At 36.0% G+C, this 18284-nt stretch overlaps 1 protein-coding gene across 1 annotated transcript in view; it reads right to left on the bottom strand.

Annotated features, from left to right (window-relative positions):
- Positions 1 to 476: 476 nt before the first annotated feature.
- Positions 477 to 18284, bottom strand: part of LOC116094935 (vomeronasal type-2 receptor 116-like) — a 48375-nt gene continuing 30567 nt past the window's right edge. The window contains exons 4-6 of the mRNA XM_031376335.1: positions 6602 to 6829; positions 6040 to 6163; positions 477 to 1396 (exon numbers count right to left, since the gene is read on the bottom strand). Of these exons, the coding sequence (XP_031232195.1) occupies positions 477 to 1396; positions 6040 to 6163; positions 6602 to 6829 (1272 nt within the window). The remainder of the gene's footprint in view (positions 1397 to 6039; positions 6164 to 6601; positions 6830 to 18284) is intronic.

The following is an 18284-nucleotide window of genomic DNA, read 5'->3' on the forward strand; positions in this document are numbered from 1 at the left end:
CCAATGTTTTGTAAAGTTTCTTATATATTTAAGATACTAACTTGCTATTAGATGTATAATTGATAAAGAACTTTTTTATTCCTGTGTACTGACACTTTGCATGAATGATTATATCTTTTGCCCCTACAAAGACTTTTCAGTTTCACATAGGTCCATTAATTAATTATTTCTCTTAAAGCCCATGCCACGTGAGTCCTTTACAGAAAACCTTCTCTTAAGCAATGAATTCAAGATTATTTCTCTCTTTTTATATCAGATTCTAGATATCTGGTATTAAGTCAAAGATCTTAGTACAGTTGAAGTTGTGTCTTGTGCATAGTGATAAATATAGATCAACTTTCATTCTTCTATATCCATGTTTATTTAACCTTAACCCTTTGTTTGATGATAGTTTTCCCCTCAAGCTTGTATTTTTGACCTCTTTGTAAAAAATACCTATTTTTCATAGGTGAGTGGAATTAAGGCATTACAAAAATTTAATGGGTATTGTCCATTTTAGAATGTGTGCCACTGAACTTTTGAGTAAAATTCAACTCTGGTCTTAAGAAGATCATGATGCACTTTGGGAAAAAAATACAAACAAGCACCCCTGCACTGGAAGTCAAGATAGAAAAGATTTCCACCATCACCATCAACTTTCCTTTGATGCTATGGTAGACAGGGAGAAAAGTAATCCACACACTACAGAAGATCAGCATGCTAAATGTCAGGAACCTGGCTTCATTGAATCTATCAGGCAGATTTCTGACCAGAAAAGCTACAGTGAAACTCCCTAGGGCTAATAAGCCCAAGTATCCCAGGACACAGTAGAAGGCAATAACTGAACCCTTGTTGCAGACAATGATGATATGGCCATGTTCAAAGTGTGGATCAGTATCAACAAATGGAGGAGATGTTCCTAGCCAGGTTCCACAGAGAATAAGTTGGATCATGGTGCAGATGGGAATTACATAGTTAGGTGCCCTTGTTACTAACATCTGTCTTATCTTTTTTCTTGGATCAGTGATCTTGAAAGCCATAACTACAGTAATTGTTTTGGCCAAAATAGCAGAAACTGCAACAGTGAAAACAACTGCAAATGTGATCTGCTGCAGAATGCAGGTGGCCATATGGGGACGGCCAATGTAGAGCAAGGAACAAAGAAAGCAAAATATGAGAGAGATGAGCAGAATGTAGCTGAGAAATCGGTTATTTGCCTTGATAATGGGATTGTTTTGGTGCTTCAAAAAGATACTGAGTATAACAGCCGTGAGAGCAGAGAAGAACAGGGCCAAGCAGGCCAGAGCCATTCCCATGGGGTCTTCATAAGCCAGGAAGGTCTCAACTTTCTTTAGGCAGTGAGTTCGATTTATGTTGGCATACTGATCATTTGGACACTTCACACATTGATCCATGTCTGGTATAGGAAAAAAAATCATCAGAGTTTTTTCTCTAATTCATATAAACTTTAAATTAATACATTGGAAAATCTTGACCAAATTGGCATTATTTGTTGGAAAAGCATGCTGTTGTAAATCTTCTTTTAAAACCCATAACTAGTATTCTTTTGGAAGGCAAAAAGTCCTTGATGGACTTATTACCTGATGCCACTACATCTTAAAAGCCTTGTTTGTTCTGTTTCTGTGTGAGAATATTAGTAGACTAGAGTACATCATATTTTCACTACTTTTTAAAATTATTTTGAGTGTTAATCTACTCAAATGTTAAGTCCTTAATGAGAAAGCACCAATTCAAGAGTGTTTTCCATCTCTTAATGATAGAAAAATCAAACATAATGCTAAAGGTGTGTAAGAATCTCATTCCAAATTTATCTTGAAATTTCTATTGCAGTAATTCAATTTTAAAATTTCAATTGAATTAGAAAACCATATTCAATTCAAATTTTATAATAGCATTCTTCCCATCAGCAGCACACACTATCATTCAGTTATTTTATTTTATTTAAGTTTTATTGCATTATAATGAGAAAAGATACACGATTTCAATTAATCTGAATTTGTTAACATTTAAAAACATATTTTAAGTAAATAGAATTAAATCACATTCTTGTTTTCATTTTGTACCCCAACTCCTCCCAGAGACCCCCCTTCAATACCTACAATATCTTTTTTGGTCATATTCTTAAAATTTATAAAATTTTATAACAAAAATGAGTATTATAAAAGTTGTTTGATATAAAACAACAATCAATTTAACAGTCTTATGTAGATGCTTGTCTATGGGAATACTGAAAATACATATGTTTTTCTCAATATAAATTTTAAATAACTCCAAATGTTTTAACTTATATTCTAAAATAATACATCACTAGTAATATTTTCTTAAATGAACATAAACATATAAAGGGTTTTTCTTTGTTTGTTTGTTTTGTATTTAGCAGGGCTTAAAATCTTGGCTCTTATTGTGGTTACTTGATACAAGAGTTAAAAAAGTCAAGCAAAGCATTCAGTCTCACTCATTGTTGTTCTCTTATAAACCACCTCCCAATTTAATTGTCTACATTTCTTTTGGGTATATACTTACTTTTAAAATATGTAAGCTGTTCTGAATACAATAATATAGTTAAAAACATGAAATAAACACTACTACTCTTAATAGAGAGGCTGAGATAGGAGAAGCAAGATCTCAAGACCACTATGTTGTACACAGCAAGACACTGTTATGAACAAACAAGCTGAAAGTATGTATGGATTATATAATATTGGACCTATTTCTACAATTACCAATTAGAGAGACCATTGGATGACAGTCAACAAATTTCTAATTCCTCATTATTTTGGATTTCAATCAATTAGGATATGTTGGTAATATTAATTTTCATATTAAGATATTAAGAAAAAGTAATTGTCCCTTCCTGCTGTTTTTGTTGTAAGAGGTGGAATTAGTTTGTGTGGATTTGTTGAAAGATCACTTTCTTGCTTCTTCTAGGGTGTAGCTTTGCTCCTTATGTTGCTGTTTTCCATCTATTATCCTTTGTAGGGCTGAATTTGTGGAAAGATATTATGTAAATTTTGTTTTGTCATGAAATATCTTGTTTTCTCCATCTGTGGTAATTGAGAGTTTTGCTGGGTATAGTATCCTGGGCTGGTATTTGTGTTCTTGTAGGGTCTGTATGAGATCTGCCCAGAATCTTCTAGCTTTCATAGTCTCTGGTGAGAAGTCTGGTGTAATTCTGATAGGCCTGCCTTTATATGTTACTTGACCTTTTTTCCCTTACTGCTTTTAAAATTCTTTCTTTGATTAGTGCATTTGGTGTTTTGATTATTATGTGACAGGAGGAATTTCTTTTCTGGTCCAGTCTATTTGGAGTTCTATAGGCTTCTTGTATGTTCATTGGCATCTCTTTCTTTAGGTTAGGGAAGTTTTCTTCTATACTTTTGTTGAAGATATTTACTGGCCCTTTAAGTGGAGAGTCTTCACTCTCTTCTATACCTACTATCCTTAGGTTTGGTCTTCTCATTGAATCCTGGATTTTCTGGATGTTTTGGGTTAGGATCTTTTTGCTTTTTGTGTTTTCTTTGACTGTTCTTTCAATGTTTTCTATGGTATCTTCTACCCCAGAAATTCTCTCTTCTATCTCTTGTATTCTGTTGGTGATGCTTGCATCTACGACTCCTGATTTCTTTCCTAGGTTTTGTATCTCCAGTGTTTTCTCTCTTTCTGATTTCTTTATTGTTTCTATTTCCATTTTTAGATTCTGTATGGTTTTGCTCATTTTCTTCACCTGTTTGATTGTGTTTTCCTGTAATTCTTTAGGGATTTTTGTGTTTCCTCTTGCAGGGCTTCTAGCTGTTTTCCTGTGTTCTCCTGTGTTACTTTGAGGGTGCTATTTATGTCTTTCTTAAAGACCTGTATCATCATCATGAGAAGTGATTTTTTATCTGAATCTTGCTTTTCCCGTGTGATGATGTATCCAGGACTTGCAATGGTGGGAGTATTGTGTTCTGATGATGCCAAGTAACCTTGGTTTGTGTTGGTAATATTCTTATGCTTGCCTCCTGCCACCTGGTTATCTCTAGTACTACCTGCCCTTGCTAAATTTGACTGGAGCCTGTCCTTCCTGTGATCCTGGTTGTGTCAGAATTCCTCAGAGTCAAGCTGTCTCTGTGATCCTGTGATTCTGGGATCCTGTGACCCTGGGCTTTTTAGAGCACCTGCTAGTGGAGCTTCCTCTGGGTGTTTTGGGAATGATTGCAGAGCTTGCACGCAAGATCTGCTCAGGGCACGGGCTGGTCCAGACAGATGGGAAACAACCTGAGCCATTAGGCTGGTAGAGTTCCTGTGTGCCTGTGTTCTGCTGGTCCCTGTTACTCCCAGTGTTGGGACATATGCTGTGTCCTCTTCACCTCTGATCCTGGGCATGTTAGAGTGCCTGGGTGTGGAGCTTCCTCTGGGTGTTGTGGGACTGGAAGGAACCTGAGCCACTGGGCTGGCAGAGTTCCTGTGTGACTTGTCCCACTGGTCCCAGTTACTTCCTGTTTTGGGATAGATGTTAATTCCTCCTTACTTCTGATCCTTGGCATGCTAGAGTGCTTGGGAGTGGAGCTTCCTCTGGGTATTATGGGACTGGCTATGGAACTTGTGCCCAAGGTCTGCTCAGGGCACCAGCCAGCCCAGACAGACAGAAAGGAACCTGAGCCACTGGGCTGGCAGAGTTCTTGTGCTTGGTCCAGCTGGTTCCAGGTACTTTCTGTGTTGGGACAGATGTTAATTCCTCCTCACTTCTGATCCTGGGCATGTTAGAGAGCCTGGGAATAGAGCTCCCTCTGAGCGTTGTGGGACTGGAAGATACCTGAGCCACTGGGCTGGTGGAGTTCCTGTGTGTCTGGTCCCGCTGGTCCCAGTTTGTCCTGGAGTTGGGACAGATTTTGTGTCCTCCTCATCTCTAATCCAGGACCCATTCAGTTATTTTAAATTCATCTTATTTTTCTAAACTGATATTTTAGCATGTGGGGAATCTAGTTTTTTTCAGTGCTTTAGAGGTTGAATTACCTATTTACATGGGTTGTCTAACAATTTGAAGACATAGTTATTTACATTGTGATTCATGAGTATCAAATTTATAGTCATGAAATAGCAATAAAAAATAATTTATGGTGATATGTATAGTAGTTGCCACAACATTAGGAAGTATTTTAAAGGGTCACAGTTTTAGGAAGTTTAAGAACAACTTGATTATTTTCTTGATTTTTTTAATCATTACATTTTTACAAATATAAAAATATTGCTTTTATGGTTTTATATATATGCAAATTACGAGGATTATAATATAATATTATTCTGTATTAGAGTGACAAAGACAATGCATGTAATTCTGTGTATTTGCTTTTGTATTTATGTCTTAGTTCCATGTGAATAAATCTTTTTGTTGCAATATTTCAATATGGTATTCATTTCAGCTTTTTCTTGCATTATTCACTTTGTTGTATAGCCCAAAATGCTGAACATTCTTTTGGCTTGTTGTTTTTGTTGTTTGTGTTTTCAAACCATTGTTCTTCTGTGTAGCTATGTCTATAATGGAATTCACTTTGTAAAACAGACTGGTCTTGAACTTATAGAGATTTAGATGCCTCTGCCTCCTGAATGTGGGATCAAAGACACACAACACCACTGCCCAGGTTAATGCTGAAAATTCATTTTAATGCATTGGTTTTTTTTGTCTGAATACTACATCCATCTCTAATTTGCTCACGCTAAAATTTTATTCAACTATTTATGCACTGGTATTAAAGTTTGGTTTATTGATATTTATTGTTTATTTATTTGTATTTACTCCTATCATAATTATTATGTGTGTCAGATACCTGATGTACTACCAATTATATCACATTCAAAACTTCCTCAGAACTCTTGTGACAGGACAGATACCATCACTTATAAAATTTCTAGTATCTATGATATGTGCTCTAGCCTACTAAAATTCTCACAAAAGTTATGTATTGCATTATAATTGATTCTTTAATAAGACATCTATATATTGGTTGTCAAAGTCACCTGTTGCCAAAATTCAACCTACCAATTGTTAAGGCATATAATTACCTGTCAGGTTGGAAATTTCATCCTTTGGACATGGGGTACAATCAAAACAGCAGACAGCCTTTTCTTTCTGAATGGATTTTCGGAATCCTACACTGCAGGGCATACTGCATACTGAAGGTTGTGTCTAATAAAAATTAGATATGTGTTAGTTAAAAGAGTTTGCCATACTCCGCAATAAAAATTTTGATTTGCAGTCAAGTCACTGAAAAATGTCCTTTACTTACAAGTACAATAAATCAAACAGTGACATTTTATTGTTATTTTAAAGTAATATTATAAACATAGGTTCTATGCCCCAGTGTAGCAGAATTCCAGGGCCAGGAAGCGGGAGAGGGTGGTTTGGTGAGCAGGGGGAGGGGGCAGACGGGAGGGGGAAGAAACAGGGTTTTTTTGGGGGGGGAGGAATACAGGAAAGGAGATGTTATTTGAGATGTAAATAAAGAAAAGATCTAATAAAAATGAAAAAATAATACTATAACCCTATTGTGATTTATATTATGTGATATAAATTAAGAATAAATGATATTTATTCATAGTCAGAAAACAGTTAAATTCAACTCACCTGTCTAATATGTATAGCCCACTCTATCATATCTTCAGTTATATATAGTTGCTGACCATGCAGAAAATTTTGGGAAAACTTTGCTATTTTCATATTAAGTCCAAGAGCTGGTAGAAGATGCATAGCATAGAGAATGTCATATTCTGTATCCAGTTTTCCTTTTGGTTTCATATTGAATTGATATCTAAGAGGATTTATAAATTTGTTGTTCTCCTGAAAAGGAGACATCTTAAATAAATTGATTGTTGTAGTCTAAAGTATGCATGCACATTAGGACAGATAATCTGAAAATCAGAATCCTTCTAATTTCATTTACCTATTCTAAAATGTGACATTGTTAGAAGTCTGCAATACAATAAAAGAAAGAATATGTAACTAGAATTAAATATAAATATGGATTGGAAATATCAGGTTCACATGGAGTTAATGGCTTACAACATTCAGAGCTTAGTAATATTTATGGAGAGTGAGACATTGCCATTATTTTTTATTAGTATTATCAGAACATCAGTGAATAAATAGAGTTCCTTAGTACATAAATACAGAATTACTTACAATAAGTTAATAAGCTCTTCATCAAATCAACCAACAAATTCTTGATCAGGCATGCTTCTTGCTGTTATATTCAAACTTTTTTTTTCAAAAGTTGAAAATATAATAGCATGTTTCAAAATGTACTAGGCAAAAGTCATCAACTTAAATTTTTCTTTTCATTTAAAATGTTCTTTTAGAATTTTTATGCAGTTTCATAATTTTGTTATACACTTTCCTGTGTCTCCATAACTTTCCCATCTTCCCTCTATCTCTACATACCCAATTTTCTTCTGTTCTTTCTCTCTCCCTCTGTATTAAAACTCCCAACCCCCAAAAATGCACTAAAGACATGGAGTTCTATTGGTTTTGATCAGCTCTTGAGCATGGGGTCTGCTCTGAAATGTAGCTTATATATTGAGTGTCATTCCACTTAAGAAAATTGATTTTCTTTCTATAGGAAGATATTATTTGCAAATAGCTTCCTTTTGCAAAGGTGGACATGTGTGCTCAATTTATATTTGTGCTAGGATTTTGTTTGACTCGTGCTTGGGTGGCCTAGTGAATGATACCATAGTTTCTCTGAGTTCCTATGTTCTTCTACCCTGTTCTGGTTATAAAATAATGTTTTCTTGAAAATCTTCAATCACTTATGGCTCTTACATTTAATCTATCCCCTCTTTGACATAGGTGCATTATCTATGAGTAGAATCATGTGATAGAGACATCCCATTTAAGGATAATTCCTTCAAAGTCTGTCAGTCTCTGCACTTTGTACAAATGTGGGTCTCTGTCTTAGTTATTACCAATGCAGGAAGAAGCTTCTTTGCTTAGGGATGAGTGATGCTCTGAGCTATAGGTATAGCATGATGTCATTAAGAGTTATCTTCAAATTTACATAATATTCTCCCACAAATCCAGCCCTGCAAAGGATAATAGATGGAAAACGCCAACACAAGGAGGGAAACTACACCCTAGAAAAAGCAAGAAAGTAATCTTTCAACAAACCTAAAAGAAGAGAGCCACACAACATAACTCCAACTCTAACAACAAAAATAAAAGGAAGCAACAATCATTTTTCCTTAATATCTCTTAACATCAATCGACTCAGTTCCCTACTAAAATGGTATAGACTAACAGACTGGATACAGAAACAGGACCCTGCATTTTGGTTCATATGCAAAATGCACCTGAGTGTCAAAGACAGTTTCTACTTCAGTGTAAAATTCTGGAAAACAATTTTCCAGGCATATGGTCCCAAAAAACAAACTGGAGTAAATATTCTAATATTGAATAAAATCAGCTTTCAACCAAAAGTTATCAAAAAAGATAAGGAAGGACACTTCATACTTTTCCAAGGAAAATCTACCAAGAAGAATTTTCAATTCTGAACCTACTATACTGTAAATGCAAGGGCACATTTATAAAAGAAACTTTGCTATGGCTCAAAGCACACAGTCCACCTTACACAATAATAGTGAGAGACTTCAATAACCCACTCTTACCAATGGACAGATCATGGAAACAGAAACTAAACAGAGACACAGTAAAACTAACAGAGGTGATGGACTAAATGGTTTTAGCTGATATCTATACAACATTTCAGCCTATAACAAATGAATATAAATTCTCAGCACCTCACGGTACCTTCTAGAAAATTGACCATATAGTCAGTCAAAAAACAGGCCTCAACAGATACAAGAAGATTGAAATAATCCTATGCCTCCTATCAGATCACTACTTAATAAGTCTAGTATTTAATAGCAACAAAAACTACAGAAAGCCTACATGCACCTGGAAACTGAACAAAGCCCTCCTCAATGATAACTTGGTCATGAAAGGAATAAAGAAAAAATTAAAGACTTTTTAGAATTTAATGAATATGATGGTACAACATACCCAAACTTATGGGATGCAATGAAAACAGTGCTAAGGGGAAAACACATAGCTCTGAGTGCCACCAAAAAGAAACCAGAGTGAGCACACTCTCACTGCACACCTGAAAGCTCTAGGACCAAAAGAAGCAAATACACACAAGAGGAGTAGACTGCAGGAAACAATCAAACCATTGCTAAAATCAACAATGTAAAAACAAGAGGAACTATCCAAAGACCCAACAAAACAAGAAACTGGTTCTTTGAGAAAATCTCCTTTCTTTCTTTCTTTCTTTCTTTCTTTCTTTCTTTCTTTCTTTCTTTCTCTCTCTCTTTCTTTCTTTCTTTCTTTTTTTCTTTCCTCCTTTTTCTTTCATTCCTTCTTTCTCTTGTTCTTTCTTTCTTGCTTGCTTCCTTCCTTCCTTTCTTTTGTTCTTTCTTTTTTTAATCAAATATAGTCTAATAGGAGTCAAATTGAAAGAGGAAACTTCAGCTGGGAAAATGCTTCTAACAGTTTTTCTAATAGGCAAGATTTCACTGAGTGTTTCCTTGACTGATGATTTACTATTGCACTTGCCATCCCTGAACAGCTGGAGTAAGAAATCAGTCTTACAAGATAGTAATTCTATTCCTTCATGACCTCTACTTCAGTGTCTGCCTCTAAGTTCATGTTTGATTTCCTGTCCTGACTATCATTCATAATGTACTTGAAGATATAAGATGGAATAAAATCTTCCCTCTCAAAAGAGTTAGAGAGAATGGAATACACCAAGCAGAAAAAGCCCTTTAAAATCAACACAACCAAAGCTCAGGTGAACTCAGCCTGAGATGGATTGCCCAGGGTGGCATAGGTCTGAACTTCTGTCTATGTATTACAGCATCCATTTAGTGCTTTTATCGGATTCTTGGGTGTTAATGAATGGATATCTATTTCTTGTGCCTTCTCTAGGGCTGTTTTGTTTCTGTTTGTTCTGTCCAATTATTATGTATTAATTTTTGTTTTATGTTATTATATCATATTTTACTAATATCCCAAAATAGAAAGCATTCACTCGCACACACATTTCAATATAACTGCACACACATTTGTTGAATTCAATTAAGATAAAATTATTCACCCTTGACTTTAAATGCGAAAACCATTTGCTTATAACAACAGTAGGCAAAACCATAAAAAAATATGGCAAGAGGAGATAGATAGATCGATAGATAGATAGATCGATAGATAGATAGATTAGCCTTAGTTTCTCACTCACACCTTTCTATTCCATCTCTGTTCTCTGAATATACAAACATGAGCATGTCTTTTTCATGTTTTATATTAGTCTTAATGTTATAAAACAAAGTCTTTTAAATAAGAAAAAAAGTTGTCTTGTGAAGCTTTTCTTTCCATTGTAAAAACATAGATAAATGGAGTTATTTGTGTGTGTGTGTTGAGTAATATGTGTAAAATATTTTCATATGATAAATTATGGTTTTACAAGGAGAGATTTGGGCTAGAAATGAAGCTCAGATTGCAGTATATCTGCCAGGTTTGATCCCAAGTACTCTGTAAAATAAGTACAATGTTGCAAACCTTGTCATTCTAGAATTTGAGAGATAGAGTTGAAAAAATCAGAAGTTCAAGATCATCCTTTCCTACATAAGAAATTCAAGACCAGCCTGAACTACAAGATACCATCTCAATAAATGAATGTATAAAATGGTTAAAGTTTCATTGGGATATGATCATCATGATTGAGGCATTTGTATTATAAATCCTGTTCTAGAAGTAGGTGCATGATGCAATTCATGCACCTTAATGGACATTCATTTCCTACTGCTGTAGCTAAGTAATGTCATCTATCAGATGAAGTTTTGGGAAGTATTAACAGAGCCCTGGCTTCCAATAACCCCCAAACCTAATAATGTTATCAAGTGGTATCTGAAACCTATCAGAGTTTCCTCCAACCTTCTGTAACATACCTGCCTGATATGCCAATCAATGTGTTTAAAAATTCCTTAGTTAAAATTTTCTATTGCTCTATGACTATAAAAAGTTCATGTAGATGTTCATAATTGTGTGTTCACCTTAGTAGATCATATAGTATATGAAGTGTTCCTCCTTATCTTTTTTGAGGACTTTAGAAGATAGATAGATAGATAGATAGATAGATAGATTGATAGATAGATAGATTAACCTTAGTTTCTCATTCATACCTGAAGTGTCCCTCCTTATCTTTTTTAATCACTTTAGGTTGAAAGTCAATCTTACTTGATATTAGAATAGCTACACCGGCTGTTTTCTTGGGACCATTAGCTTGGAAAATTGTTTTCCAGCCTTATATTCTGAGCTAGTGTCTGTCTTTGTCACTGAGGTGGGTTTCCTGTATGCAACAAAATGTTAGGTCCTGTTTATGTACGCAGTCTGAAAGTCTATATATTTTTATTGAGGAATTGAGTCAATTGATATTAATAGATATTAAGGAAAAAACTGTTGTTTCCTGTTATTTTTGTTGTTAGAGTTGGAATTCTGTTCATGTGGCTATCTTCTTTTAGTTATGTTGAAAGATTACTTTCTTGCTTTTTCTAGGATGTAGTTTTCCTCCTTGTGTTGGAGTTTCCATTTATTAACCTTTGAAAGGTTAGAATTGTGAAAAATACTGTATAAATTTGGTTTTATCATGGAATAATTTGGTTTATCCACATAAGGTAATTGAGAGCTTTGCTGGGTATAGTAGCCAACTCTAAACCTCTATGCTCCAAATGCAAGAGTATCTACATTCATAAAAGACACTTTACTAAAGCTCAAAGCACCCAATGCACCACACACAATAATAGTGGGAGATTTCAACACCCAAATCTCTGCAATGGATAGATCATGGAAACAGAAACTAAAGAAAGATACAGTAAGACTAATAGAAGTTATGAAACAGATGGATTTAACAGATATCAATAGAACTTTGTATCTTAAAACAAAAGTATATACTTTCTTCTCAGTACTTTATGGTACCTTTGGTAGAACTGACCATATAATTGGACACCACTCAAGCCTCAATAGATACAAGAATATTGAAATAATTCCTTGCATGCTATCAGATCACCATGGACTAAGGCTACTCCTCAAATAACAACAAAAACAACAGAAAGCCCACATACACATGGAAGCTGTACAATGCTCTGAGATTCAAGGATAACTTGGTCAAGGAAGAAATAAAGAAATGAAAGACTTTCTAGAATTTAATGCAAATGAAGCTACAACATATCCAATTTTGTGGAACACAATGAACGCAGTCCTAAGAGCAAAACTCATAGCTCTAAGTGCCTCCAAAAAGGACTAGAGGGAGCAAAGACCAACAGTTGGATAGCACATCTGAAAGCTCTAGAACAAAAAGAAACAAATTCACCCAAGAGGATTTGAAATCAGGATATAATCAAACTCAGGGCCCAAATGAACCAAATGGAAACAAAAAGAACTATATAAAGAATCAACCAAACCAGGAGCTGGTTCTTTGAGAAAATCAACAACTAGAGGGCACAGAGACAGAGACATAACAACAGACACTGAGGAAATCCAAAAAATCATCAGATCCTACTATAAAAGCCTATACTCAACAAAACTGGAAACTCTAGATGAAATGAACAATTTTCTAGACAGATACCAGGCACCAAAGTTAAATCAAGATCAGATAAAAGATCTAAACAGTGCCATATCTGTTAATGAAGAAGAAACAGTCATTAATAGTCTCCCAACCAAAAAAAGCCCAGGTCCAGATGGGTTAATGCAGAGATTTTCAGACCTTCAAAGATGACCTAGTACCATTACTTTCCAAACTATCCCACAAAATAGAAACAGAAGATACTCTACCAAATTTGTTCTATGAAGCCATAATTAGTCTTATACCTACACCACACAAAGACCTAACAAAGGAAGAAAACTTCTGACTAACTTCCCTTATGAGTATCGATGCAAAAATACTCAATAAAATTCTTGAAAACTGAATCCAAGAACATTCATCATGATCAAGTAGGCTTCATTGCAGGGATGCAGAGATGGTTCAATGTATAGAAATCCGTCAATGTAATTCACTATATAAACAAACTCAAAGGAAAAAACCATATAATCATCTCATTAGATGCTGAGAAAGCATTTGACAAAATCCAACATCTCTTCATGATAAAAGTCTTGGAAAGATCAGAAATTCAAGGCCCATACTTAAACATAGTAAAAGCAATATACAGAAAACCAGTAGCCAACACCGAACTAAATGGAGAGAAACTTGAAGCAATCCCACTAAAATCAGGGACTAGACAAAGCTGCCCACCCTCTCCCTGCCTACTTAAAATTGTACTTGAAGTGCTATCCAGAGTAATTAGACAACAAAAGGAGTCAAAGGAATACCAATTGGATAAGAAGAAATCAAATTATCACTATTTGCTGATGATATAGTATACTTAAGTGACTGAAAAAATTCCACCAGAGAGCTCCTAAACCTGATAAAAAAACCTCAGCAAAGTAGTTGGATATAAAATTAAGTCAAGCAAAACAGTGGCCTTCCTCTACACAAAGGATAAACAGGTGAGAAAGAAAATAGGAAAACAACACCCTTCACAATAGTCACAAATAATATAAAATATCTTGGTGTGACTCTAACTAAGCAAGTGAAAGATCTGTTTGGCAAGAACTTCAAGTCTCTGAAGAAGGAAGTCAAAGAATAACTCAGAAGATGGAAAGCTCTCCCATGCCCATGGATGGGTAGGACTAATATAGTAAAAATGGCCATCTCACCAAAAGCAATCTACAGATACAATGCAATCACCATCAAAATTCCAACTCAATTCTTCACAGACTTAGAAAGAGAAATTTGCAAATTTTTCAGGAATAACAAAAAACCTAGGATAGTGAAAACTATTCTCAAACATAAAATAACCTCTGGTGGAATCATCATTCCAGACCTTAAGCTGTATACAGAGCAATTATGATAAAAAACTGCATGGTATTGGTACAGTGACAAGCAGATGGATCAACTGAATAGAACTGAAGACCCAGAAATGAACCTACATATCTATGATCCCTTGATCTTTGAGAAAGGAGCTAAAACAATCCAATGGGGAAAAGACAACTTTTTCAACAAATGGTTCTGGGTCAATTGGGGGTTAGCATATAGAAGAATGCAAATCAATCCATTCCTATTTCCTTGTAAAAAGCTCAAGTCCAAGTGGATCAAGGACCTCCACATAAAACCAGATAAACTGACACTAATAGAAAAGAGTGGGGAAGAGTCTGGAGCACATGGACACAGGGGAAAATTTCCTGATCAGAATACCAATAGCTTCTGCTCTAGGATCAAGAATTGAGAAATGGAACCTCATAAAATTACAAAACTTCTGTAAGGGACAATTTGCAGGCAATAAATTGGGAAAAGATCTTTACCAATCCTATATCTGATAGAGGGCTAATATTCAATATATACATAGAACTTAAGAAGTTAGACTCCAGAGAACCAAATAACCCTATTAAAAAGTGGGGTATAGAAATAAATAAAGAATTCTCAACTGACGAATACTGAATGGCTGAAAAGCACCTAAAGAAATGTTCATCATCCTGAGTCTTCAAAGAAATGCAAATCAAAACATCCCTGAGATTTCAACTCACACCAGTTAGAATGTCTAATATAAAAAATAGGTGACAGCAGATGCTGGAGAGGCTGTGGAGAAAGAGGAATACTCCTTCATTGCTGGTGGGATTGCAAGCTGGTAAATCACTCTGGAAAACAGTCTGGAGGTTCCTCAGAAAATTGGACATGGTACTACCTGAGGACCCAGCAATATCACTCCTGGGCATATACTGAGAAGATGCTCCAATATGTAATAAGGACACATGCTCCACAATGTTCATAGCAGCCATATTTATAATAGTTAGAAGCTGCAATGAAGACAGATGTCCCTCATCAGAGAAATATATACAGAAAATGTGATACATTTACACAGTGGAGTACTACTCAGCTATTAAAAACAATGAATACATGAAATTCAAGGCAAATGGATGAACTATAAAATATCATCCTGGGAGATGTAACCCAATCACAAAAGAACACACATGGGTACACTCACTGATAAGTGTATATTAGCCTAGAAAATTGGAATACACAAAAGCACTATTTACAAACCCCAAGAAACTCAAGAAGAAGGAAGACCAAAGTGTGGATACTTCATTCCTTCTTAAAAGGGAGGACAAAATACCCATGGAAGTAGTTGCAGAGGAGAGAAACTATGGAGGAGAGACTAAAGGAAGGAAAGTCCAGAGCCTGCTCCATTTGGGAATTCTTCCCATATTCAGTCATCAAATTGAGACACTATTGTGGATGCCAGCAAGTGCTGGCTGACAGGAGCCTGATATAGATGTCTCCTGAGCAGCTCTGACAGTACCCAACTAATACTGAAGTAGAGGCTCACAGCCATCCATTGGACTGTGTACAGGATCCCCAATGAAGGAGCTAGAGAAAGGACCCAAGGAGCTGAAGGGTTTGCAGCACCTTGGACGAACAACAATATGAACTAACTAGTACCTTTAGACCTCCCAGGGAGTAAACCACTAATGAAAGAGTACACTTGGTGGGGGTAATGTCCCCAGCAGCATATGAATAGCAGAGGATGACCTAGTCGGTAATCAAGGGCAGGAGAGGACCTTAGCCCTGTGAAGGTTCTATGCACAAGTGTAGGGGAATGCCACGGCTGGGAATCTGGAGAGGGTGGGTTGGTGAGTAGGAGTGGGGGGGAACAGGGTTTTAATTGTTTATTTTATTTATTTATTTATTTATTTATTTATTTATTTATTTTGGAGTGGAAACTAGGAAAGGAGGTAACATGACATGTAAATAAAGAAAATATCTAGTAAGTAAAGAAAGTCTTATTTATAATTGCCAGAAACTAGAAACAACTCAGATGTCCCTCAACAGAGGAATGGATACAGAAAATGTAGTACATCTACACAATGGAATACTACTAAGGTATTAAAAACATTAAATTTATGAAATTCTTGGGGAAATGGATGAATCTGGAGAATATCATCCTGAGTGAGGTAACCCAATCACAAAAGAACAGACAAGGTATGCATTCTTTGATAATTGGATATTAGTTTAGAAGATCAGAATACATAAAGTGCTATCCATAAACCACAAGAAATTCAAGACACAAGAAGGAAGACCAAAGTGTGTATACTTCTTCTTAAAAGGGGGAACAAAATACCCATGGAAGGAGTTGTAGAGGCTAACTATGGGCAGAGACTAAAGGAAGGACAATCCAGAGACTGCTCCACCTGAGAATCCTTCCCATATTCAGTCATCAAATCCAGACACTATTGTGGATGTCAGAAAGTACTGGATGACAAGAGCCTAATATAGCTGTCTCCTGAGTGGCTCTGCCAGTTCCCGACTAGTGCAGAAGTAGAGGCTCACAGCCATCCATTGGACTGTGTGTAGGGCCCCCAGTGGAGGAGCTAGAGAAAGGACCCAAGGAGCTGAAGGGCTTGCAGCCCCTTAGGACAAACAACAGTATGAAATACCTAGTACCCTCAGAGCTCCCAAGGACTAAACCACCAACCAAAGAGTACACATGGTGGGACTAGTGGCTCTAGCTGCTTCTGTATAGCAGAGGATGGCCAAGTGTGTCATCAATGGGAGGAGAGGTCCTTGGCCCTGTGAAGGTTGTATGCTGCAGTGTAGGGGAATGCCAGGGCCAGTAAGCAGGAGAGGGTAGGTTGGTGGGGCAGAGGGAACATGGACTTGTTTTTGTTTATTTTATATTATTTTATCATTTTTTGAGGGAGGGAAACCTGGGAAAGGAGATATTGTATAACATGTAAAAAAAAAAAAAAAGAAAGAAAGAAAATAGGCAATCAAAAGGTCTACTCAGCTATAAAATCTCCCAGAACCTGACACATACATAGGTGGATGCTTGTAGCCAACCATTGGACTGTGCTCAGGTTTCCCAATGAAGGAATTAGAGAAAGGACTGAAGGAGCTGAAGGGGTTAGTGACCCCAGAGGAAAACAACAATATCAAGCAACCAGATCCCCCAGAACTCCCAGAGACTAAGTCCAAAGAGCACACATGGAGTGACCCATGGCTCTAGACACATATGTAGGGGAGGATGGCCTTGTTTGGCATCAGTAAAAGAGGTTCTTGGTACTGTGAAAGCTTGATGACCCAGTGTAGGGGAATGCAATGGTGGGGAGGCAGGAGTGGGTAGGGGAGCATCCTCATAGAAGCAGGGGGAAGAGAGGGAATAGTGGATTTCTGGAGAGGAAACTGGGAAAGGGGATAACAATTGAAATGTAAGTAAATAAAATATTCAATAAAAATTTAAAAAGAAAAAAAAAACAAAAAAAAAAGAAAGAAAAAATACATAATCACTTTCACAGTAGATCTTGTTATTCTGGGAAATCTTAATCCATGTTTTTCAAAGACAGTATTTATATTGGGCTCAAAATAAAGTCTCTTACTCCTATTGTATGCTCATTTAGCAGAATGGTTGACTTTTCTTTGAGTCCATAACCTATTTATGCTAGGATTTTTGGCTGTACTAACAGTGTCAGATACGGGTATCATCTATGGATTGGTTTTAATTTCAATGATAAATTTGGAGTTAAGGTGGATAACCCCCTAATATTTGTGCCACAATCTTGTTGGCATACCATTATTATAGATTTCAGATTTTTTAACTTTGAGGAATAGATAATTTGTCTTTACATCTGTACTAAGATAAGCATCTTCCACACTATGAAGACTAGTCACTGATCCAGACACTACAGAAGTCTAGAATGCTTAATGTAGAATCTTGGCTTCATCTTGGGGTAACTCTACCAAAACAAGTGAAAGACCTATATGACAATAACTTCATGTCTCTCAAGAAAGAAATCCAAGAATATATCAGAAAATGGTGAGATCTTCCATGCTCATGGATTGGCAGAATTAACATAGTAAAAACGTCCATCCTACCAAAGGCCATGTATAGATTCAATGCAATCCCCATCAAAATCCCAACACAATATTCTGAAGACATGGAAAGACCAATTCTCAAATTCATCTGGAAAGGCAAAAAACCAAGAATAGCAAAAACATTTCTTAACAATAAAAGAACAGCTGCGGGAATCACATTTCTGACCTCAACCTTTACTAGAGTGTACTAGTGGGAAAAACTGCATGGTTTGATTTGCATTTCCCTGATGAATAAGGATGTTGAACATTTCTTTAGGTGCTTCTCAGTCATTCGGTGTTCATCAATTGAGAATTCTTTGT

Source organism: Mastomys coucha, chromosome X, assembly GCF_008632895.1.
Source record: "Mastomys coucha isolate ucsf_1 chromosome X, UCSF_Mcou_1, whole genome shotgun sequence".
Classification (NCBI taxonomy): Eukaryota; Metazoa; Chordata; class Mammalia; order Rodentia; family Muridae; genus Mastomys; species Mastomys coucha.